The 24,205-nt window shown below is 53.2% G+C and overlaps 9 protein-coding genes across 9 annotated transcripts; 2 read left to right on the top strand and 7 right to left on the bottom strand.

Annotated features, from left to right (window-relative positions):
- Nucleotides 1–308: 308 nt before the first annotated feature.
- Nucleotides 309–5,413, bottom strand: P152DRAFT_99674 (calcium-translocating P-type ATPase). Its single transcript, XM_033683418.1, has 2 exons — nt 5,391–5,413; nt 309–5,328 (listed from the first exon to the last, which is right to left on the bottom strand). The coding sequence occupies exon 2, from the start codon at nt 5,022–5,024 to the stop codon at nt 567–569; it is 4,458 nt and encodes a 1,485-aa protein (XP_033532110.1). The 5' UTR covers nt 5,025–5,328; nt 5,391–5,413; the 3' UTR covers nt 309–566.
- A 3,490-nt stretch (nt 5,414–8,903) lies between these two features.
- Nucleotides 8,904–9,788, bottom strand: P152DRAFT_460604 (PAXNEB-domain-containing protein). The gene has a single exon (XM_033679951.1). The coding sequence runs from the start codon at nt 9,754–9,756 to the stop codon at nt 9,019–9,021; it is 738 nt and encodes a 245-aa protein (XP_033532109.1). The 5' UTR covers nt 9,757–9,788; the 3' UTR covers nt 8,904–9,018.
- An 820-nt stretch (nt 9,789–10,608) lies between these two features.
- Nucleotides 10,609–11,919, top strand: P152DRAFT_460602 (uncharacterized protein). Its single transcript, XM_033679950.1, has one exon. The coding sequence runs from the start codon at nt 10,620–10,622 to the stop codon at nt 11,628–11,630; it is 1,011 nt and encodes a 336-aa protein (XP_033532108.1). The 5' UTR covers nt 10,609–10,619; the 3' UTR covers nt 11,631–11,919.
- Nucleotides 11,610–13,259, bottom strand: P152DRAFT_460601 (nucleic acid-binding protein). Its single transcript, XM_033679949.1, has one exon. The coding sequence runs from the start codon at nt 12,973–12,975 to the stop codon at nt 11,863–11,865; it is 1,113 nt and encodes a 370-aa protein (XP_033532107.1). The 5' UTR covers nt 12,976–13,259; the 3' UTR covers nt 11,610–11,862.
- Nucleotides 13,260–13,551: 292 nt separating this feature from the next.
- Nucleotides 13,552–15,159, bottom strand: P152DRAFT_460599 (UDP-glucose 4-epimerase). Its single transcript, XM_033679948.1, has 4 exons — nt 14,892–15,159; nt 14,595–14,829; nt 14,096–14,546; nt 13,552–14,038 (listed from the first exon to the last, which is right to left on the bottom strand). The coding sequence occupies exons 1-4, from the start codon at nt 14,918–14,920 to the stop codon at nt 13,629–13,631; spliced, it is 1,125 nt and encodes a 374-aa protein (XP_033532106.1). The 5' UTR covers nt 14,921–15,159; the 3' UTR covers nt 13,552–13,628.
- A 260-nt stretch (nt 15,160–15,419) lies between these two features.
- P152DRAFT_451212 (uncharacterized protein) lies at nt 15,420–16,228 on the bottom strand (the record flags this gene model as incomplete). The annotated part of the gene is made up of 3 exons (XM_033678215.1): nt 15,420–15,433; nt 15,540–16,042; nt 16,089–16,228. 3 exons carry the CDS (start codon nt 16,226–16,228, stop codon nt 15,420–15,422), a joined length of 657 nt encoding a protein of 218 aa, XP_033532105.1.
- P152DRAFT_99482 (uncharacterized protein) lies at nt 16,176–18,602 on the top strand. The gene is made up of 4 exons (XM_033683417.1): nt 16,176–16,355; nt 16,539–16,559; nt 16,721–16,966; nt 17,075–18,602. The coding sequence occupies exons 2-4, from the start codon at nt 16,557–16,559 to the stop codon at nt 18,281–18,283; spliced, it is 1,458 nt and encodes a 485-aa protein (XP_033532104.1). The 5' UTR covers nt 16,176–16,355; nt 16,539–16,556; the 3' UTR covers nt 18,284–18,602.
- Nucleotides 18,603–18,920: 318 nt separating this feature from the next.
- Nucleotides 18,921–20,106, bottom strand: P152DRAFT_467852 (Dihydroorotase; the record flags this gene model as incomplete). The annotated part of the gene is made up of 3 exons (XM_033680793.1): nt 18,921–19,865; nt 19,915–19,994; nt 20,052–20,106. 3 exons carry the CDS (start codon nt 20,104–20,106, stop codon nt 18,921–18,923), a joined length of 1,080 nt encoding a protein of 359 aa, XP_033532103.1.
- Nucleotides 20,107–20,521: 415 nt separating this feature from the next.
- P152DRAFT_475685 (uncharacterized protein) lies at nt 20,522–24,188 on the bottom strand (the record flags this gene model as incomplete). Its single annotated transcript, XM_033681432.1, has 2 exons — nt 20,522–23,841; nt 23,930–24,188. The coding sequence occupies 2 exons, from the start codon at nt 24,186–24,188 to the stop codon at nt 20,522–20,524; spliced, it is 3,579 nt and encodes a 1,192-aa protein (XP_033532102.1).
- Between the last annotated feature and the right edge of the window lie 17 nt (nt 24,189–24,205).

The raw sequence follows: 24,205 nt of genomic DNA, 5'->3' as shown, positions 1-24,205 counted from the left end.
TATGCCGTCGCTACTGAAGTGCCGTAGGGAAGGGATGTCATGTTCAAACATTTCACTCTTGACACTCACAGAAGGGCAGAATATCCTCGAACACTTGTAATATCATTCCTAGCGAGACTTTTTCTCCTCCACAGCCCCGGATTTTGTATAAACCAATACCTATTTAAGTAACCTATCAACACAAGAATAAGAAGCAAAGTGTTTGTCCCCACAGTCTACGAGATCCCAATTCCCCACCCACAAAAGAAAACAATAGTCTGGTGTGCATCGCCAACGCCGTGCCTTTGCTGTCAGGACATGAAACTAACCTGAAAATGCGGAAAACGCCTGTCGCCCCTACTCTGCGGCCTAGAATGATTTTGCTTCGATCTAACTCCGTGGACACAAGAAAATGCCAGCCCGTTTGGCGGCGATGAATGGTGCCGTGGCTACGAACCATGGTGTTGCGATCAGGAATCGTCGCAATCCATGATGGGCAGTACCATCGCCTCCTGGTTCGGGACGGCGGGAATGCTGCGGCACATGGTTCGGCATCGGATCTGCAACCCGATCTGCAACCGTCGTGCTCACCCGCCCGATTTCTTGTCCTTCTTTCCATCGACCTCGTCCTCACTGCTGTCATCGCTGTCCTTAGCCTTGGTGTCAACCGTGGCCTCCTTCTTTTCCCCATCTTCTTTCGAGCTCTCGATCTCCTTCTCGGCTTGTACAAGCTTATCATCGCCCTTCCCGGCCAACGGCCCAACTCTAAACTCCGGTGTGGTCTCCTCTCTCTGGCTGGGCGGTAGCTTGCCCGCCAATACCACATCTTGAGGCACCAGCACCGGATCTTCGCTTCTCGTGCCGCTGGCCAGCTCGATGCCCTCCGCAGCTTCGAGATCCTGGCGCTCGTTCAATTTCGGCGACCGTGAAACCCCTGCATTGAATATCGATTCGCTGTCGCCATCGCCGGCATCCCGATCGATGGGGGACCATCCACCGATGGAGCCCGCTACCACGCCTGCCATGGCAGCCGCAGCGCCAAATGCACTGTTGCTGCGAGATCGGGTGGCACGACGTCGCTTATCGGGAGATGCATTCGGTGTACGATCCTTGTCGTGATCTTTGTCTTTCCGCTTCCCTTCGCTCGATCTCTTGGGGTCATTGATGTTCGGTGTACTGGGGATGCTGGCTTGGCTGCTGAGATGGCTCGCACTGCGTGATCTCTGGGGGAAGATTTCGCGAGGATTTTTGATGCGGTATTTGAAGCTGGACAGACGCCCGCCATGGATCCTTTTCATGAACGACAGGTCCTCCCGAATGTCGAGCAAGCCTTGGTTGAACTCGAAGCGGTTTTCGTCTTCGACCGTGATTTGCGGCTGGGCACGTCGTCGGATGGAGTCGGGAATCGCCTTTCTGATCAGCTCATCGGGGATCAATCGAATAATGACACCAGCTGGGATCGAAATTAGGCCGAGAATGACCGACAAGCCCCATTGAGCGGGTTCCAAGCGCTGCACGTGGAAAGCCCGGCCCCCAACGAAAATGATCAAGACTTGACCGCCGATCATGATAGTAGCGATCAGGATGAAGAAGTAATTGTGCTGAATTCCCTCGAAAATATTGAACTTGTTGTCCAACCGGCGGTTGTTGAACATGTTGAAGATCTGCATCCAGACGAAGGTGTTGAAGACTAAGGTCGGAAGAAGATCCCGTTCCTCGGGAGTGTCATACGATAGGATCTTCGCACCCCCGAAATGCAGCGCGAACGTGACGGCAAGCTGGAAAATGCTCTGACCGATTATCATCTTCCACATAGTGAGCGTGATCAACGGCGCGGACTTGGGATCCGGCTTCCGGTTCAATAGGCTCGGCGTCGGTGGATCGGTGGCCAGAGCAAGCGCAGCGAATGTGTCCATGATCAGATTGACCCAGAGTAGCTGGACCGCCGTTAGGACCGAGCTCTGATCAGCGGACGCGACCGCGGAGATGAACGTGAGGGCCACGGCCGTGATATTGACCGTGATCTGGAACTGCAAGAACTTTTTGACCGCATCGTTCACGGCACGGCCCCAAAGCAAGGCCTTCACGATCGAGGCGAAGTTGTCGTCCATAAGAATGATTGCAGACGCCTCCTTCGCCACCTCCGTTCCAGCGATGCCCATGGAAAAGCCCACGTCGGCCGCTTTCAGGGCCGGCGCATCGTTGGTCCCGTCTCCTGTAACCGCGACCGTTTCCCCCATCTCCTTGAGCCGTTTGACCAGCTTCTCCTTGTCGGCGGGCGAGCTTCGGGCCAACACGCACAGCTTCGGGATGATTTCGGCCATCTTGCCGCGGCTTAGCTTGCGGAATTTCGGTCCCTCCATCACAAGGCCTCCGGGAACCAGAATCCCGCAGTCTTCGGCGATAGCTCTAGCCGTCTCGACGTTGTCGCCCGTGACCATGCGCACGAAAACCCCCGCTCGTTGGCAGTCTTGGACGGCTTCCCGGACTCCGTCACGCAAGGGGTCTTGGATACCTACCACGCCAAGCCAAGTCATGTCGCGGAAGACATCGTCAAACTCCACACTGGTCTTATCGTCCTGCATAGTGCGAGCACCTTTCGGGGGCCATGAGTCAAAGTCGCGGAAGAGGAGCGCGATAGTGCGCAGGCTGCGCCTAGCGTAGGAACTGATAACGTAGTTCAGTTCCTCGCGGATCTCGGCATCGAGAGGTCGATCCGAAAGGTCTTTGGTGGCATTATCGAGGATCCGAGTGGCTTTGGAGAGCAAGATCTCACTGGCCCCTTTAACGTACATGCGGTAGCGCCCGTCGTCCAATTTGACTACGGCGGCCATGCATTTTCGTGCGGAGTCGAACGGGACCATTTGAGCAATGGTGGCATTGGAGCGCTCGATGCTGACCGAGCCCATGCCCAAATAATCGCGCGCCAGGTTCAGCATGGCCATTTCCGTCTTGGATCCGATGAATGCGGGCTTGCCATCCTCTTCGCCCTCGAAGGCGGTGCTGTTGATCGCAATCGACTGGACGATCAGGGTCTTGACCTCATCCCCCAAAGCACCCATGAATTCGGGGATGGACTCGGACTCCGGTCCTATAGTGTTCGCCCTAAGAGTGAATTTTGTCTTATCCCCGAACCGGTTCCACGAACCGATGGTACCGGCCACAATCGTCATCCTATTCTGTGTCAGGGTGCCCGTTTTGTCACTACAAACCGTCGTAGCATTGCCCATGGTCTCGCAGCTGCGCAGAAGTCGCACCAAGTTGTTGTCCTTGAGCATGCGGGTTGTAGCGAAAGCCAAAGCGAGGGTAACGGCGAGAGGCAATCCCTCGGGAACCGCGACAACCACGACGGTGATGGAGACAATCAGGATGTTCAAGAAGTTCTGTCCTTTCTCGGCCGGGAGTCGGTCGTCGTTTTTAAGGTGGGCAAGGAATTCGATCAGAAGGACCACGAAGAGGAGCAGAGCAGCAGCGCCACCGAGCTTGGCGATGTACTCGGCAAGAACGTTAAGTTTTAACTGCAACGGAGTGACTTCGGAGTCCTCACGCAGAGACATCATGGTTTTCCCGTAAGACGAATGGACACCCGTACTCGTGACCAGGAAGCTTCCAACGCCTTCGGAGACTTTGGCGCCAGAGATGATGAAAGGGTCGAGCTTCTTCAGCGGCCGGCCCTCGAGAATGGCCTTGTGAACCTCCTCGCCTCCCGTCTTCTTCAAAAGATCCGATTCGCCGGTGGCACTAGACTCGTCGCATTTTACGTTATGACCTTCGAGGAAGATGCCGTCGACGGGGACCAGATCTCCAGGTTCGAGAAGCATCACTTCGCCGGCCAGGATATCAAAGACGCTGATCTCCCGAGTTTTACCGTTTCGGATGACCTTCACAAAGCGGTCCTCCTTTTTCTTATTAAGTTTGACGAATTGTCGTTCTTTCTTCCAGTCGTTGACGGCACCAACCACCACGACAATAACAATGGCGACCATGATGGCCACTCCCTCGATCCACTCCACCCTAGCTTCTCCCTCGCCGTGCGCTTGGCCGAAAGTTTGATACAGACCCAACGCGAGCGAGATGACAGCAGCCCCGGTTAGCAGAATTAGCACCTTATCGTTGTACGCCATCCAAGCGAGCTGGAAAATGTTCTTCGTTTTCCTCTCCGGGAGGCGGTTGTCGCTGAAGACTCGTTTTCGGTCGATGAAACTGTGCTCGCTGAATTTTCGACCGGCCGTCGTATCTGCTCGAGCCAACTTGTCCGGGACATCGGAGCTTGTGGTGCTCGGCGATACTTCCCATGCCGTGGTGGCTTCCTCGAACGAGACAGCTCCGTCCAGATCCTCTTCGTCCATGCTAAGACCTGTTCTTCGATCGGTTCGAAGACCTTTCTCTAGCCCAATGACACCCCCTAACGCGCGGAATGCACTCAGCGACTTCGGGTTCAATAGCTTCGACATTTGACCCGGCGAGAAGGCGAATTTGTTATTGTCTACGTCGAATTCGGCCTCCGTGCCTGGGTCGGGCTGCAATGCTTCCTTATCGCTAACCAATTCCACGTTTTGCGAACCCCCGGTCGTCGCAGTGCTATCTGCCCGCGCTGTTTGCGTCGTCGGGCTCGCCACCGCCGTTGTGCCATACGAGTCTTGCGAGGTCTGGGAGTTGCTGGAATCGAAAGATTCCCCTCTTCTCCTTCCGGGGACATCGAGGAACTGATTCCCGTTCCCATATCGATCGGTGGGTGATGAGATATTGTGCGGTGATGTTGGTCGCGACTCTTTACTGTCGTCCGAAGTTCGTCGGGGGTCGCTCGGTCTCCCGGGGCCGAATTCGATTATCTCTGGGGTTACACTATTTCCCGTGCTCGGATCATCTGATAGAGCGGTTGATGAGGCTGTCGCTACTTGATTCAGTGGAACCGTGTCGCTCATCTCGTCGCCAGGGTTCACGGCGCTGGTATCAATGGTGATGGTCGGTGCTCTTGGACGTTTTCCCGCGCCGCCAGGGCCGGGCGAAGGGGTATTTCTACCCTCCTCCGGTGTGTCGCTCATGTGTTCTGCCGCCTCAGGGAGTAGACGCAGTCAAGGGTGGGTTCGACGCAACGTAATCCCAACCCTTGATGACCCGGCCCTGCCTTCTTCGACCAGGGGAAAAAGTATTTTAGGGAGCGTTGCTTAGACGGTGCGAGGAGATGTGTGGCTTTCAGTTCAGCCTGTTCGCCGACATGGCGGTGTACAATATAGAAGGGCGAAGGCGAAGGCGGAGACGATGACGAGGCTGGCCGAGACTTGCTCGAGGTAGCTGATCGGGCGTCAAGATGATGTACCGTGGCAAGGTGATGGAAAGTAACGCGCGCTATGGACAGAGCACATGTTAGGATATAAACGACAGGTCTGGAATGCGGGCCAGTAGGGAACGTTGGAGGTACTATGGACACAGTTGATTGAGCAGGAAAAGAGGCGATATGAAAAACGAACCCCGTAGCTTTCCACTGACGATTTGGCAGAAGAGAGGCTGTGTACAGCTTGCCGTTCAATTAGGCCTTCTAATCTGACCGGACCCAGTCTAGGCACGGGAGAAAAAGACGCGCCAAGGGGGAACGGGCAAGCGCGAAAGAGAGAGAAATGGGCTTACTGATGGCAACAAATGGAACCCCAATAGTCAATAGGAGAAATTCCAACCCGTAAGGAGGGAGTGGCAAAAAGGTGGGCAGAGAATGAGCAGTGGGACTCGGAGAGTATTCCAGAATTCGAATTGAGATTGTTGTTCACGATCCCAAGGGAGGATGTCGGACAGAAGCTAGGAGTGGCAGTGCAACAAAGCGCCAGGGAGCTAGCTCCGTTGGGAAATTTGTATGGGGTTGGGTGATTTGGAGTGGACGCCGGGGGCCGGTATAATGATGGGGGAGTGAAAGGAGCCAGATGGACGAGTCTGGTGGAGGGTGAGAAGAGGTGGATGTAAATGGGGAAACTGAATTGGCATGATGGATAATAGATGATAACTTTGATGCGGATAAGAGCTTGATGAAGAGGATGATGATCATCATCATCATCGACGGGCACTTGGGTTGTAGCCTTGTAGGGGCAGGAGACCGTGTCGTAAACAGGTACCTTATATATTACGAGAAACAATCAACTAATACTCCGTATTATTGGGATTGGTCATCGTGTTGGGGACATCGGATTCGTCGATTCTATGACCCTGTGATATTTATTACGGCATGTTTATTACCTACCTGTGTTTGGAAGATGCTCCATCTGTTTTAGACTGCCAATGGAAACCTGATCCCAATTCCCAACCGTGACACAACTCTGTCCACAGCAGCTGGCAGTATACATAGTATTATTATCCTGATCTTGATTCCTAGATCTTAATTCCTGAATCCTGAATCCCACGTACAGTAAGTAAAATATGGAGTACAATAATACGGCAATCCTCCTAATCCTGTTTACCTCCATCCCGTTCATAGTGTACATCCAGCAGAGGCTAGTGAGCCGTCCACCAGTGGTGGTCGAACACACATGCTCATCAACTCGTCATGCTGTGATGATTCAAGTGCTTCAAATCAATTCACTCACCATTGGCATGGTCTTCTGGCCACGGCATTTGGGTATGGTAAACGGATGTCTGGCAAACGCCGGAACCCCGATAAATCATGGCCAACCATCGGGTACTACTTTGCCGCCTTCGGTCTGCACTGCCTCCCTGGAGTCCTTGGCAACTTTGATAGTCAATAGCCAACATTCTTGGGTTTCTTGGAGAGGAGTCCCTCATTCTTCCTCACCCACAGGCGGCTACAAGGCGTTCATTCCAAATTTCCCGAATCCTGATGGAAGTGTACATATCACCGATCACTGGTATTATATGACAGGGGGGGTTAGGGTAATACTGTCCGGTTCCTAGCATGTTTCAATCCTGTAGTGTAGCGGGTGTATCCTGCATCTGTCCCCCAGTCAACTGTCCACTCGAACTGCCTGTCAAATACTCAAATGGGGCATCAACCGAATATTCAAATTTTCGTCCCATGCAGAATTGGAGATCCGCCGACAAGATCTCATTTCCGCTCCACATTGGCACGTCTTGGCTCTCCGTTCCGCTCCCGGTCGTCCATCCTCTTGGCTTCAGTCACTACGGATCAATTTGGAGAAAGACGCTGAAGCATATCCCTCGGATGCACGGTACTTCCTGTACTACACAGAACAGGAATAGAGCAATCATGAAGTTCAAATCCTGATTGTGGTGAACGGCTGATGTCATAGTACGAAAGTGCGTGCCTCCTGGACCGTGGATTTGCCTCCCTGGCGCAATCTATCAACAGTCGATAAAGGCCACAGTATGATCGCCACACCCTATCAAGAAGCTCGGTATGTCACATTATGAACATTTCCCTACCGGTTCTCACTTTCTACATAGTGCTCTCAGCGAACAAGGGCTTCCCTCACCCTATTATCGGAGATTGTCATCGAGTGGCGGTGCAAATCTCATGTTCTGACTAGACCAGACTGAACTGGACGTATCCATCCGATGCGTATCGGCTGAGTTGTGTGGCTGAGGTCAACGCAATAGGTACGTACATACGAGAGATACGTAGTTCCGCAACTGCAGGTCCAATCACCTATGCTCGCAGCCGAATTGAATCTCGGCGGTCGGGATCGTTTCCTGTTCTTTTGGAGGCCAGAACCGCTGCGGACTGCCACTGGGTCCCCAGAGGTCAACATTAAACCTCCAAGACTGCTCTACGCAGAGGAGATTCCCATGATACAAATGGGCCTAGAACTTGGCTAATGGCGATCCTCAAGCAGGGCGTCTATTGTCTAGTTGACCGTGCTGTGCGACTGTCTCGACCCAGCCTCACTGTATGTCAGATATATGGGACTCGTCATCTTGATGTCTCACGATAATAGCATGACGAAGTCCTGCGCCTTCTCATAAATCGTAACCGTTCAACTCGAGGCATCTCTCTTCCAGGTTTCCGCGGGCCGTGTCTATCCTCCACCAACCAGTACTACAATGTGCCATCTGGGCATTCAGAAGTATGTCTCCAGCTAACCAGTTTGTTCACCATAGCCACGAAGGTAAGTAAGCCAAGCTATCAATATCCCTCAGGAAGCAGATCCCATTTGTTCATTATTTCAAATATACCGAGAAATACGATCGCGGACGGCTGCGTGGGCGCTAGGGCGGTGATGGTACAGTGCAGACTGCCCCAACTGCCTTGTCGGTGTACTCGGGGATTTCCATATTTGATATTTCCAAAACGCAACACCTTCCTTGGGTGACAGCTTTCACAGAGACCTGATAAACCGCTGTTACTACCCCTTGATGGCTATCACTGCAATGCTCAACTTCCTGATAAAACGAGAATATAATAACACTAAAATCGAATGATTTGCCCACTGGTTAAAATTATTGTCGAGACACCCCGGTCTTTGAGCACTACGGCCATCAAGGGGATTGATGGGTAAGGCAGTTGCTACTAGAGCCGTAGACGATGGAGTATGTCTCGCCTGGTACCGAATCCAGGCGTATACTATAGTAGACTTGTAGTATCGAATGATTTGAACCCCATCCAGTAGAGCGCGAACTGATTGCATACCAACTTGCATTAGCTACCAATGCAATAGCTGCTATTGGCAGCTATATCCGAACAACGGGGAGTGCATAGGATCACGGCGTGACTTGGCTCTTGAACCAAAGAAAATTGATCGCGAGCCGCGCAATATGCATTGAGATGGCGAGGGTCCAAATTTACGCCTGATCACGGACTGATGCGATATTGTCTGCCTTGAGTGCGCCTCGCCATTCCAAAACCACACACTGCATATGGATGTCATTTGTAACCCACTGAATAGCTTAATATGAGGACGATCATTTTAGACTTTTCGGCAAATATCATCTGTACCAATTAACTCCCGACTTATGCTTGATTCCTCGTCCCTGAATGAACGTGGAGTCCCGGTCTCCGGATGCAGCAACGCCAAGCATGCTCTACAATTCTATTGACCGCAACCAATGACGGAATTACATTCCGAGCCAAATATTCCCTCAGAAAGAAAGACCTCCACCTTGAGTATGGCCTCCTTCTCGCTCGCTCTGCGCCTCTTGGTCCCCCTCAATCGGTGGAAGACTGAATGGTTTGATCACCACCTTCCTTCGACTGACGACAAAAGCTAGATCTTCCGCAAGTAGTTGTGCCGCACTGGCTCCTCCTCGCTCGTGTAGTGTGGGGAGTTTATGGATCCGCATCAACCCTTGCGGAGCTTCTTCATCCTTGGTTGTAGCGCCTGAGGACGCGAGGGATTGGTGTGGAAATGGTGCCAGCTCAAGCACGCAATCACTGAGAATTTCCATCCAGCGGACAACTCCTTGATTGCGAGGAAACAGTGAGAGAGGAAAAGTGGTCATGACGGCAAGTCGGGATGGAATTGAGCGGAGAAGCCGTCGAATATTCATGAGGAACTGGAGAACGTGGTGAGGAGCGCACGCGTGAGGAGGATACAGGGCTGGTGAGAGTAGACTAGGGATGACCACGCGATGAACCGAGGTTGGAGCCGAGCTCAAAAGGTATTTCTCGAGTGTTAGAAAGGCGGAGAGGAAAGGCGAAGACTGAGTGTCGCCAACGCCTCGAAGGGGGATGAACTGAAATCGAGATCGCAGCCCAACGTCTAGTCGTTTAGCAAGATCGAAACTATGACAGAATGTCGAGATCCCTTCTTTCGGAGGTTCTCCTTTTGTTTTAAGACCTTCTCGATCCGTAGGGGCTAAGTGGTCGAGATTAGCCATATCCGAGCACGTACCATTCCACGTATCTTTCCATCCGTGGAAAGGGGGACTCCAGACTCACCATGTCGCTCATATCTCCATGCAATTTTCATCCTCTCATTTTGCTCCGTGGGTTTACGGGTCTCTGGCTGAGCCGTCGCTCGCTTCGCCTCCACGACTCCAGGCAAGTCACGAAGCCACTCCTCGCTGGTACCGATGACATGGACCGTCTGTCCCTGAACTGCCCCCTCGGCGGCGAAAAGACGAAGCAGCGTACTACCGTAGTCCGTCACCCCTGATTCTTCGATCAAGATGGAGTTCCCCAACGGTAATCCGGAGTGGCCAGATAATGCATCGTCGAGCGACTGGACACCGGTGGATGTCGTTGGCCGTCCATCGAGGGGAGATGAGCGGATGCCGGGTTGTATGGATGGCACATGGTGCTGATCTCCAGTCGATGGAATAACTCTTTTGCGAAATGTCATCTTCTCACCGAACACGATCTCTTGTGGTGTTGATGGGCGATGGTTTATGTGGAAAACGGCTGATAAATATTTTATCCTAGGCCCTTATTATCTTGGTGAGACCAATAGCCTTGCTCTTTTGTATGCATTATATTCTCCTATCAGATGCCTTGAAACCCGCCATATTATTGCAATCTTAGAAGGTAACAGTGTGAATTGTGAATTAAGCAGTGATATAATAATATATGAGTTCAATGACGCTGCGCTCTTCGCCTGGACGATGGGGTAATGAGAGCCGAGTCATGCGCATCATACATTTTTGAAGTTCTGAGTCATGCCGTTGAAACTTTCCAATCCGCACTTCCAACAAACATCCGTCTAAACTCCCACTGCTTCGAACACCGAACCCCAGAAACGATCATGTCTACCAGAAAGCGTGACGATTACTTTGACCTAGAGGAGAGCGATGGAGGTGATAGCACGGGAGAGAAGGACGACAGCCGCGGAAGATCGGACTTCGTAAGACAAACGAAGCGACGGAAGGTTGCCGATACCTGGGACCACTCTGGAAGCGAAGACGAAAGCGAAGATGAAGTCGAGGAGGAAGATGTCCAAGTTACGGCCACGAGCGACGATATAATACATTACCCCGCTGAAGAGGAGCTGCCTGCATCCCTTCAAGACTCGTCCTCGAAGACGAAAGAACGACGGCGGAAGTCGAAACAACTTTCTGAGACGAGCATTGCCGCCTCCCAGCAAGCTGCTTCAAAGACCGGTGTCGTCTATGTCTCAAGAATACCTCCTTTCATGACCCCTCAAATGCTGCGTCAGCGTCTCAGCGTACATGGTACTCTTGGTCGCATTTTCCTGACTCCCGAGTCAACCGATGTTCGCGCGCGGAAGAAGAAAGCCGGTGGGAGTGGTCGACAATCGTTCTCCGACGGCTGGGTGGAATTCCTCAAGAAATCGGACGCCAAGCTAGTCGCGGAACTGCTCAACACCAAGATCATGGGCGGGAAGAAGCGAGGGTTCTACCACGACGACGTGTGGAACATCAAATACCTGAAGGGATTCAAATGGCATCATCTCACCGAGCAGATCGCGAACGAAAATGCGGAACGAGCAGCGAGAATGCGGGCGGAGATTGCGAGAACGACGAAGGAGAATAAGCTGTTTTTGCAGAATATCGAGACGGCGAAGATGCTGGAGGGCATGGCGGCGAAGTCCAAGGGGAAGGAGGCGAAATCAAAGGGCAAATCAAAGACTCTTGTTGAGGATGGGGCAACCGAGGCTATAGAACCTCCAAAGGCGTCGAAAAGGGGATCGCTTGTGCGAGAGTTCAAGCAAAACAGGTCTAAGATAAAAGGGAATGCGGACGCGGCATCCGGCAGTCAACCTGAGGTCACGAGGGTTTTGAGTAAGATATTCTAGTTTGATATTCTGACGATCAATTCATCAGGCATGATCCAATCTAAATCTTCGACATGCAGTGAACATAATTTTGTGTTTGCGATGGTGACCTTGTACCGGGACAGGCTCTCCAATTTCAGTTCCTAAGAACATTCGTTTGAAGAATTTATATCAGGACTCTCCGGTGCTTCCCTCGAGTCCCCTTGTATGCCTTCGTAATTCTATATCGACACGGTGTCATGAATCCTATCCATCACCGCACAACAGCTCCTTTCAAGGTAGTAACTTTGCACACCCCTTTTCCGCATGTCAGTTTTGCAACGCCCGACTTCCCCTGCCCCTTCATTGCCTCCGAATCCGTGGCCGCCACATCGAATCCGACCTCCAAGGCGTCGGTCGTGGTGAACCCCGGCTGGACGGCTTCCCACATCTTCTTCTTCGGATTCAACACTGGCTCCGGTGCGCCCTCCCACCCCTCGAAGGAGCATCTCTCCCCGGCCTCCGCGTCCGCGGGCGGAGCCACAAGCTCGACCGGACCAGCATGAGCATCGCCTCCTTCAGCGACTTTGGGTGATGCAGCAAGAACCATGGCACATGACTTGATCCCACGCATGGTCACCGGCTTGAGATTGCAGACCACCACGACTTTGCGGCCCTGCATTTCGGCCAGAGGGATCAATCCATTTAGTCCAGAGCAGACGGTCCGGACGATTTTCCCTGTCTCCTCATCTTTGGTAGTGTTCGGCGTGTCTTCTGGGTCCCCGCAGGCGATGGTAGATACGTAGAGAGTGTCGGCATTCGGGTGGTTGATGGCACGGAGAATGTGCCCAACTCGGAGATCGATCAGAGCTGGGGAAAGCGGCTTTTCTACCGGTGGAGGTGGCTGAGGCTTCTTCACTTTCTCCTTTTTCTCCTTCTTAGGCTTTCCTTCGCCCTGGGCTCCGGGCCCGAGCGTCGTCGCAGCAAGCTTGTCGCCAACGGCAGCAACCTTGTCCTTGGCCTTCTCTTTCAAGTCCGGCTTCCCCTGCGCTCCGGCCGCAGCGGCCTCCTTCTCCCGCTTCTTCTTCTCCCGCTCCGCTTTCATGTCGACGGGCTTGACCGCAACCTTGACATCGCTCGGATCAATCTCGACCTTGTCACCGGCGGACACAGCCAGCGGACCGTAGACCGGCGCGTTTTGCACGAAGTCCACGAACCGCACAATGTGGTGATTGCCTTGCTCGCCCGTCCTTTCGTCTGGCGACCATTTGGAAACGACGGGTGCCAGGAGCTTGAATGCAAAAACGTCTGCGATCGAGGGCTTGGAGCCTAGGATGGTGGTGCGCACGGAGAGGAAAGCATTCAAGGCAGGAAGCCGAGCGGCCATGTCTGGGGCCAAGTGCTCCTTAATCGTACTTCCTTCCTCGGAGGAATATTCCGTGCCAAAGTACGTCGAGGACAGCTGAATCGGGTCGGTGGATGACAAGTCCAGGCTCGGCTTCGTCGCTTTGAGAAGGCTCACAACATTGTCCATGTTGACGATTGACATGCAATTCGGGCGTGACAGCCAAGGTTAGGGTTGAGGTTTGAGGCGAGAGGATGCACGATGGCAAGGAAAAGGTTCCAGGTGGAAATATGAGTATTATTGCCCACTTTGTTGAAGTGAGCGAGTCAGGTTGGATATAAAATCAGTCACACACGAAGTCAAGTGAGTTGAGATCTGCGTGGGCTGGATGCCTTACTGCCTGAGGCATTAATACTACTTTTACGGAACTCCCAGTCTGCTTGTTAGGCGCTTGTGATATCCGGATGCAAGTATCAACTGTGATTCGATTTGTTTGTGTTTCTATCATATCGATAGTATGCGGCATATTTGGTTGGTTCTGCGCTTTTATGTACGGTGTCAATGGGTCGAGAGTCGGCTTCAGCACAACGATCATAGCGTATTTATGTCTATCGATCCCTGCCATCCCCTGCAATATCATCGTACCAGAGACCCGTTTATCCGATTTCTAGAATTGTACACCAAGACGTCCGTCATTATTTTGAATCGCGCATCTCCAACGCCCGCTTCACCAAATCTCCCGGCGGCTGCTGCCGATAGCCCTGGGGATTGTTCTCCGTCCATCTCCAGAGGTCTTCGCACGCGTCCTCCAGCGTCCGCTGAGCCTTCCAGCCCAGTTCCTCGTTGGCCAAGGTCGGGTTCGCGGTCAGGTTCAACACGTCCCCATCACGGCGACCGGCGACCTCGTACGGTAAATCCCGACCCACCGCGTGGGAGAAGGCCTTGATCATTTCGAACACGGTCGATCCCTTGCCGGTGCCCAGATTCCATGCCTTGCATCCGGGCTTGTGCGCGCGAAGATGATTCAAAGCAAGGAGATGGCCAGCTGCAAGGTCAAGGATATGGATGTAGTCTCGGATGGCGGTGCCGTCTTTCGAGTCGTAATCTACATTATCACAACGTCAGCGTGACATGTCGGAGGTCTAGGGAAGAAAGAACAGACCATCGCCAAAGACCAACAGCTTCTCCCGTTTGCCAACGGCAACTTGTGCAAGCAACGGTAGCAGATTGTAGGGCACACCGGCAGGGTCCTCACCCATAATACCGGATGGATGTGCGCCAGCCGGGTTGAAGTATCTCAGCAGGGCACCGTTGTAGAGGCTTTCGTCTTTTCCTTCTTTCTTGGCCCGGTTGCGTTCCGCTTTGATATGATCCCGAATCATGTCCTCCACGCCCACTTTGGTCCTCCCGTACGTGTTCGTGGCGCCTAGGGGGCAGTGCTCTGGGATCGGAATCATGTCGGGGAATCGAGTGGCATCGCCATAGACTGTGGCGCTAGAGCTGAAGACAATGTTGGTGACATTATTCCGCTGCATGGATCGCAGTAGGCACAGGGAACCGTAAACATTGACTCGGTAGTAGTCGAGGGGGATTTCACCAGATTCGCCCACCGCCTAGGTAATATTAACATCAGGGTCGACAGGACATGCGACTCGAGGTACCTTCAACGCCGCGAAGTGGATAACGCTATCAATGTCCGGATGCTCCTTGAAGACCTTGTCAATGGCAGCTTCGTCGGTGATGTCAACAGAGTAGAAGTCGGGCCGTTTGCCGCACAGGGTTTCAATGCGATTGATGGCTTCCGGGGCGGAATTGTAAAGGTTGTCGATGATGACGACCTTGTAGTCGGCTTGGAGAAGGGCAAGTGCGGTGAACGAGCCAATGTATCCGCAGCCTCTGAGTGAAGGTAGCAGTTAGCAGGAAGGTCTTGAAACGGGTATTGTGAAGCATGAACGCACCCCGTAACTAGCACTGAGCCGGCGGTCATATTGGAGAGATGTTTATGTCAACAGTAGAGAGTCTGAGTGTAAAGGGAGGGGGTGATGAGGAAAAGAAGAATAACGAGCGGAATCCAGGTGGTTATGGACAGGTTAACAATGGTTGATCTCTCAGCCGGTAGGGTTCCCAGTCAAAGGGAAGGATGGTGGGACACGATGAATTTCAGTCTGGTCTGGTTGTTTCAATCGAAGTGGGCCAAACCCCCACCATGCAGCAGATTCAGAGCACGTCCATGTCTCATGCGATCAGCGATCCATGTATTAACGGGATATTGACTACTATTACGGGTAGGGCCATAGTGGCGTGAGTAATGCTGTACGCGCTTCTGTAGCTATTTGCTTCTGTTGCTACATCCTGTCTGAGTACGGGGAATCGAGGACCTGATCCCATTGACCGTCCTGCTTCTATTTCATATTGCGGGACACCACAGACAGATTTGGCGCCTCCTTGCATTGTCTACGGAGTGAGGGGTGGTAATATATTCACAATCAGGTTTGGCGTGCTGTAAGTTATCTCCAATCCGGTTACCAAAATTCTAAAACGGTACCACGGGTATTACGTATCAATACGTACTGTCAATAATACTTCCATGTCGTATTTTTCCATACCAATCTGCCTCTCGGCCCGAATGCGGCTGCCAAGCCCGAGAGTCGCATGCCGATCCATGACAGTGGTGAGTGGCCTGGTCGCGTCAGGGAACCGCATTTCGTTCAACGCGCTGCTTTCGTCCAACTTTGTCAACAATCCTGTCTGGAATGCTGCGTCGCAACTCGCAATGATGCGCCGTATCCTTCTCAACGCCTCTTGTTCGGATGGTGAAAATGGCTCCTGATACATTCGTAGCCACGGCTTCCTCAACGTCAAGAAGTTCAACAGTTTATACCTTAGTTTCCCTGAAGTTCTCTCCAAGAACGGTCCTCGCGGCCCTAGCATCCATTGCGAAACCAGTGCGGCAGCCTCAAGAAGTGTGGATATTGCGCAGCACGGCTCCGGATACATCTGGAAGCTCCTCGTTTCGACACCGGTTGGGAAGATTGTGGGGATGAAGAGAAACAGAGAGGAGTAGGAGTGTCGCGATAGTGGAAACACTGTGGCCAGCCAGATCCGAATACTGCACCAAGGCGGCGAGCAGATAACCGCAACTATACTGAATATACCTCGAGAGCGCATTATACGAAGCATACGATCGCAGATAGAACATTTGCCGACATCCGGCGGAGATTTGGTCCATCTCGTGCCGCCCTTGCTCTGCCAACCTGGGCATCCCAGGATACAGAGTGACAGAGACATCCGGCATCGGTACCTTCGGCAATAGGACCTGAGGGAGCATTGCCGATTGCTACACTGTTCCTTTTACAGCGTCTGTTGCGGATCATTTGTCTGGAAATCGTGTACGAAGGAGTGGCGACATAGCATTGGGATGTGTAAGTTTCCCCTTTTCTACACTGCCAATCGTTATCTTTCTGAATCCCCCAATTTGTCACTATTTTCATGTTGATTCTTATTGTCCTGTCCAATTTTCTATAGAGCTGTCCATTTGTTGACAATAGCACTATGGTCATGCTATTGAATCATCAGCTCTCAAATCAATCACTTGACAATAGTAGCAAGGTGTCTCTAAGTGAATGGTATTTATTTCACTGCCGTTGGAAAGAGCAGCAATAGAATTACTGTCTGCTAAGACCATAGGGCTTATATAAGTTCTCTTCATCAGCTCTGCTTCTCAACTCTCTGTCTTTCATCTTTCACCAACATTCGTGAAACTGGACGGATCTAACTTTGCTGTTAGCGACAAATAACTCTGAACATACCTACATCCGCGAATCTAGCAGTCATCACCATACTTCCACTCGAAACACCTCTGCATTTTCACCTTCGCCTAATACTATTCCGCGTCTCACTATCCGCTACCTTCACCACTGGCATGTCCGCGCGCCCAGTTACCCGCAGCGCCGCTCGCGCATCTATCAGACGGGAGAGGACTCCGGAGGATCAGCTCCAAGACGAGCTCCGAGACGGGCTCCTCGGCTCCCAGGTTGGTGGCATGAGTGTCCCTCCAGCCTTCCGACACGAGCAGGGATCTTATGGGTCGGCTGGTCGAGGGGTTCTTATACACTCCAATGCTCACATCGATTTCGAACAGGGAATGAACAGCTTGCGCGATAGGGCTCAAGCGCGTCCTAGTCAGGATGAAACCCCACGAATGGAGACCCCACGAATGGAGACCCCACTCGACCCGGCCGTTGAGGAACCGTCGAGCAGTTTCTTGTGGCGGTCCTTTCAGACCGTCGAGCAGCCGCTGGGACGAAACCTTTGGGCGGCTGTCGACGCCATCGAGCGTCGTGCTAGTCGTCAACGCTGGATATCCAGACTCTACGCTGTAGTGCCCGTTATAATCAGCATGCTCGTGTTCCTCGTTTTCGTACACTCCCTCCCTCCCCCGTCCTCGATAGCCTCCTCTCTTCCGTCCCCTTCTCTACCCTCTGGCCTCTTCTCCTTCTCCTTATGGGTACCCTTCAAACTCGGCGGCTCGCCATCGCAAGACCGCAATCGCCAAAACGGCCTCCCCGATCCTACGCGGAGGCGCCTCGATGAACTCCAAGCTCGGGTCGACAACATCGAGCAACATAACGGGCATCTCGACGTTGCTAGCAAAAAAGTGGATTTTCTTTCCTTGAATCTAGGGGCCCGCGTCGACGATGAACTCTCGTCGCAAACACAAGCGCGGCCGGGCCCGCCGATCAGGCCCTCCTTCCGCACCCTCCTCTTCGGTCCTCCCCACATACGAGCCAATGCTCCCGCCTCGGCTCTGTTCTACTGGTTCGAGCAGGGCGACTGCTGGTGTTCCAGCCTGGACATGCATCCCGAACCAATGGCACAACTGGCAATTTCCCCTATCGTTCCCTTCTACGCTTCCTCCGTGACCATCGAGCATGTGCCTCGCTCTGGTTCCTTGGACCCCACCTCCGCGCCCAAAGATCTCGAGTTCTGGATCCGCGTCCCTGACCAGCACAAGTGGTCCGAGTTGACACGTGCACACGCTGCTCTCGTCGCCTCCGCTCCTATCGATCACAAATGTTCGAGCGTCGCCCCAGAGGGAAACGACGCGAAGGATTCGGAATTCGTTTGCGTGGGCCGTGCCAGGTACAATGTGATGGCGGAGCAGTACGTCCAGCATTTCCAGTTGCCGCTCGCGGAGGAGATCCGACGGCTTAAAATCGAAACGAGCAAAGTCGTGATACGCGCAACGAGTAACTGGGGCCAGAAATGGACGTGCATGTATCGTGTGCGAATGCACGGGCAACCAATGGAGGGCCTCCCCATGGGGAGGTACCCCATGCCTATGGTATGAACCATTGCTGTGGCTCCCGGTGGTTCCTCTATTATATCGGCATGTCAGGACGCGGCATGCACGAAAGCGATACCTCTTTTTGTGACGCGTATACCGTCTAGTGGGATTTGGGGATTTGGTTTCGTTCAGTGCATCGCTGGGGACGCGGTATGACGCTATGTCATCTATGTCATGTGGGGATGACCACCGGTAGTACGACTTGAAAGTCGGACTTTTCAGTCGGGAACCGAGTCTAGATTAAAGGGGCTTCGGTCTGGTTCTTAGTCGGTCATATTTTCAGGGCTATGGAGATGCAGCTGGCAAACATCCGATTTCCCAGCATAGCGATGGCGTTTGTGAGTTTTTGAGATGGCGGAAATTACATCTCACTCTTCCGTCGCATCCTTTCTCGCATCAAGGCTTGTGACTGCATGACGGTGGTGGGATTCTGCCGGCACTGGCTAATATAATGCCTGTCGCGTACATATACACCTTTGGCCATATCCACTCCTGTCGGGAAAGTCTGCTTCATGTTCGATGCTGCGATACAATCGCGGTCTGCACAAGCAGCAGGATTTGCTGTCATCAGTGCGCATCCTCGTCACTAAGTAATCCGAGAAGACGCGGAGCAGAGGAAATCCGGCGCATCAACTATGCTTCATACGAAGGCTAAGCTCCAGGTCTTTTCTCCTTTGCGGAACGGAGTAACTTCTAGTTCGCCATCCGGTGTTTGCAGTGAGGATTGGACGATCTCTCCAGCCTTCTTCAACACGATGAACTCATTCCGCTCCGCGTCGAGGCCATAGAAACGTCTCCCATTGTCACCAAGGAAGCCCTGCAATCGTTCGTTGGACACCTCATCTGCTCGTAATAATCCTCTGCCGACCGCCGCCTCCAGAGCGTCCAACACCAATTGCGTGGCGTAGGGCTGGGTGAACACCCCCGCAGCGACCTTGTCACCGCCACGCTTTGCGGTCGCAGGATGTGGTGCGGAGTCGCTTCCGAAGAAGAACTTGGGGTCGCTGCTCACCACCGCTCGCAGTAACGCGTCTCTATCAGCCGGGGTCTTGGCCACGGGCTTACAGAAGCAGAACGGATCCCCGGCCCAGTCGTCCACCACGATCCTCAAATGGTGGGCGGTGATGGTACCCACGACGTTCGGCCCGCAGCTTTTGACGGCATCGATTGCTGCGGCCGTGGTGCAATGCTCGAGGACGATCCGAAGTTTCGGAAATCGACGATGCAAGTCTAACAGGGTGGGCAGGAAGCGCTCTTCGGCGGTGAGCACCGTGATGCCAGCGTCATGGTCCGATGGGCACTCGCCGTGAAGGTTGAGCACCACATTCTGACTCTCCATCTCGGCGAAAACAGGGTAGAATGATTCATAGGAGAGAACGCCGGAAGAAGAGTTGGTGGTGACACCTGCCGGATAGGATTTGATGCCAGCGATGCCGGCTTTAGCGGCTTCTGCCACGGTCTCCGGAGTAATAGATGGATGCAGATACAAGGACATAAGGAAGGTAACGTTAGGCTCCAGGGATTCGAGTTTCGCCTTGTATTCGAGCGCATGCTTAACCGTAGTGACCGGTGGGACGAGATTGGGCTATGGAACTTAGCGTTGGAGGGAGAGGTGGAGAGCTTGTAGTCCATACCATCACGAAGACCGTGTTCACTCCTCCCTTCCGAATGGTGGGCACTACTAGCTCCATCATTTTGCCATCTCTCAGGTGAACTGGATGGAATATTGATAAGTGATTTTACAGACCATTCGCGGGCAAAGGGACCGTACCGTGAAAATCGGCAGAAGCAGGCAGCTTCGCCCCATTCAGTGCATCCAGCGGCATCCTTTAACCGTGTTCCGGCTTCTTTAAAACCCAGGATGGCTGAACTATTGATGTCTAACCACAGACCGTCTGTAATGTAAACTACGTTTTCCCGATACTGACTTTGGATAACAAAGTCGACGAAGGACTCAGCTGCAAAAATATGACGGGTGTAGTGGCAATGGTGCCTGGCAGCCTCAGGTGTCAATCCGTCACCACCAGGCCAGCAGACTGGCGAGACTGGGCGTCGCCAGATGTTCACGGAGCTCACGATATGATCGATAGAGATAATTGCACATTGAACGATATGTGAAATGCCGGAGACTATATTCCCCCAAACCCCTTGCTAAAACTTAGAGATGTCCGCCAAATAGTCTATAATCTAGGTGCCAGACCCGAGTGCACCAATTGCCAAACAGGAATTCTAAAATCACTATCACACGCTGGATCGATCGACGTGAACATTCGCCCCCGACTCCCAGTCTTCTCGCTCTGCAAACGTCTCACTTTCAGCCCGATCAACGAGACCACTTCGGGCGGTGCTCTCCTGGGCAAAATCCCGGCGTCCAACATCCTCCGCACTCCCCAGACTAGTCGCTCCCGACCTTGCTTCCCCCTCTCTCCTCCAACCTTTGACCTCTCTCAGAACTTCGCGGAACCCCTCTTCAAGAGTGGTCATCCGGGCCAACATGATCCGGCTCATTCTCCCTTCATCTCGCCGACGCTCTTTTCGATCCTTTTCTCGTTCCCGGTCCCATTCTCGTGCCCGAATGTTGCTTGCACCGCTGGGGCCAACTCCATCGCCGGCCCGGAAGTCCCACGCCGGTGGATTCGCCCTGGGCCGACGCTGCGCTGCCGCTAGCGCCTCCATGTTTGTCGAAAAGGAGGCGGGCATGGCAGCCATGACATTGGCGTCGGGGCCATAGCGGTTGTCGCCTAGGTCCGAGGCCAAATCTAACGCCATTGCGCTGAAGCTCGGCCGTCGTCGTTCCAACGCGAGAAAGCCGGCAATGTTCGAGGAACTTTGACGAAGTCCGCTAGGAGGCATGACGGGTCGTGGTCGGCTCGCTCCACCAGATATAGCTGGTACATTGGATGATGATCCTCCTGGCGGCCTCCGCGGCGTTCGGGGTCTGGGTTTCGCGGCTGCTCCTGGCGTGGCCGAGCCGAGTTGCCTCTTGTATGGGGATGTCGATCGAGAGATCGGGGCAGTTTTTGTCTCGCGGGGGTGCGTTGGATTGTATAGGATGGTGTTGGTAGAAAGATTGCGGTTGTGGTGACGCCGCGGACGCTGGTCCTGACCAAGCGAAGGTTCCTGGTCCTCAGTTGCGTCAAGCGCACGCATTCCCGGTATCTGCAAGGCTTTTTCAGACTCTAACGGAGCCCGTGTCCGTGCAGTAGAACTTTTGAGATTGTCGGGAGACGCCCGTTGGATCCATCCGATGCCAGGGATTCGAGTCTTAGAAGGTTCAGGTGTGAGACCTTCCGTGCCTTCGTCCGCATCGTCATCATCATTGCTTCCCCTCTCGTCATCTCCTTCGCCATCATGGTCCGTATGTTGCGCAATTTCTTCAATTGTCGTGTCTAATTCAGGTTCCTCTTCCTCTTCGATTGGATGAACTGCCGACATTCTGGACAACGCATCCTCCGGATCCGATGCGAACGATTGCGCGGCCCCAGAACCCTTCGCGGAGGTCCGGAGGCGACCATAGGCAGTCTTCGTCCTTCTAAAGGGTGGGCGTCTGGTCTCCAGCCTCTCCAACAGGGACCGAGCTTCTTCTTGGGGGGGCGAGGCACCGGTTTGCCCGACAGTTTGCATCCAGTCTTGGACGACCGTCTGGGACTTTACTTGCAATGCGGCTGACCTTTCTTCCTCGTGATGGACTCTGCTCCTACTTGTCCCCGCGTACGGATGATGAAACACGGCCGCGAGGGCTTGATCTTTCCGAAACGTGGTCACGGATGGCTCCCGAACCCGATGTCCTGGGCTCAAAATATCGGTTGGACCACGTATACTGAATGCAGGAAGGCGGGTCGTCGCACGACCCTGCTGTTCGACGAGATCCATTGATTCAACAGCAAGGCGAGCCAAAAACAGGCGCTCATACATGAAAACGGAGAAGAGGATAGGAAAATGGGTGATTTTTATGGCAGTACGATTGATCTTCACGAAGCGGCGGAATGGCATGAGATACCGCATCGGGGCCAGAAGCCAACCCACCAAGTTCATTGGCGGGATATACGAGAAGAGGGCATCCGACTTAACCATGGACATCGTGTTGATAGCAAAAAGGAACTGATGTTCTTCTTGGGCGTTCTGAACAACGGCCATGAAGGAGTTCGTTAGGACAGTGATGAGAACTGTGACGACGAGGAAATGACAGATGACCAAAAAGAGGGCCATGATCGCCTTTCCGAGTAGGTTCAGGTTTGGCCAAAGGTTCCATGCAGCAGGAGTAAAACCCATGAGGATTTGGAAGAGGGCATAAATGGCGTCGCGAGCGTGGAAATCGACTTCAGAAAAAGAAAAGGTGAAAGCGACGAAGAAGCCACTACAGCTAATAATGATCAAGATCATAACCGCTACCAAATCCCAAGCCATTGCGCGCAGCGCGATTAGAAGTTGGGAGAAATAGTAATAATGATCCAACACGGAAAAGAGGCGGGGAAAGAGCAGCACTGCGGTTGAAGCAAGGATGTCGTGTGCCATATACGCATTATGGCGACGCTGATCGGTGGGAAGGAAGATTCCGTAAAGCCGTAACGCATAGTAGACGACGAACAGGAGGGCGGAGATAATGTCGAACACGTTCCAGAAACTCATGAAGAACAAGCCGGAGCCTTGCTCCGTGAACTCGGCCACTTCGGCAAGCATGAAACCGGCACTGAAGAACCAGAAAACAATCTCCATCGCGGTGATGTACTGGGAGCGGCGCACAAGGATGGCCACAAGCAAGCCGAGCATGGCACCGAACGAACAGGTGGTGAAGAACTGGCGGTAACGGCCGACACGGAGACGGGATAGCTTGAATAAGGAAGCATTGCGGAAGCTATAAATGGTCACGGCTCGTTTCGCCATCGAAATCGGATCATCATGGGGAGGTTTGGTGAGCCGTAACTCGCCACGGAAGGTTCCAAAAGAGAATTGAGGGGTTATATGACTCGAAGTCCGTTCACGACGCTCCTGTTCGCGTTCTGCTGGAGCCCTATGCAGACTGTCAGCAGCCGAGTGAAATACGATGGTGCCGGCCCAGATGGCTTCGAGCTGCTGGACCACGAGCGGATGTGCCAGCAGCCGCTTTGCCTGAGCGCGGATGGCAACTTCAATGGTCGATATCCTCGCGGGACGCGCATGCGCGGGGCGATTCCCGTGCGGCGTGGAGACTCCGGTTGGTTGAGGCGTGCTTCCATCCTGCAGCGGGTCAAAGTCGTAGGAGAGCGCATCGATCAATTCTCGGACGGAATATTCCTTGAGCAGCCTCATTGCAAGCAGCTCACAGATCATGGCTCTGGTCCGATTCACACCGATCAGACCTGGATTCTGTTGCATTTCCTTCTTGAATTGGAGGCAATTGGCCATGAGAATATATAGCGTGGCGCGTGAGAAGTGAGAGTCGAGGATCTGTTTCTGGATGGGCTTGACCAAGAATTGAGAGACTTGCGGGGAGCGAAGCTGGTCCCAACTAAGGGTGGTTTCGACGCGATGGACAATAAGCAGTCGGACGGCATGGGTTGTACTATATATCGGGATTCGATCTACTTCGGGGTTAGCATCTGGATAGTCTCAAGTGCATTGATTGCCTCCAGCGTCAGATTGCGGGATACATCGATAGAGGTCACTCACCTAATTGAGTCGCGTCGAAGATGGGAAGGAGGGGTCGGTTCTCTTCATCCTCATTCTGAATTTCCTCATCGTCCTCCTCGTAGTCATCGCCGCCTCCGTTCCCATCTTCCTCGCCGATTGGGAAATATTCCTGTCTGTCCTCGGGTGCATCCCTGTACGGACCATCACGTTCGAGACGCGTTCGTGCATGTGGAGATATCGAGGTTGAATGACCTGAGCTTGGCCGTCGCTGCCTGGAGCCCAGGATCGAAGAGAGCATCGAGGGCGGGAAGGGTT

The sequence above is a fragment of the Eremomyces bilateralis genome, assembly GCF_010015585.1.
Source record: "Eremomyces bilateralis CBS 781.70 unplaced genomic scaffold P152scaffold_18, whole genome shotgun sequence".
In the NCBI taxonomy this organism is placed as follows: domain Eukaryota; kingdom Fungi; phylum Ascomycota; class Dothideomycetes; order Eremomycetales; family Eremomycetaceae; genus Eremomyces; species Eremomyces bilateralis.
This window is presented reverse-complemented; position numbering and strand designations above follow the sequence as displayed.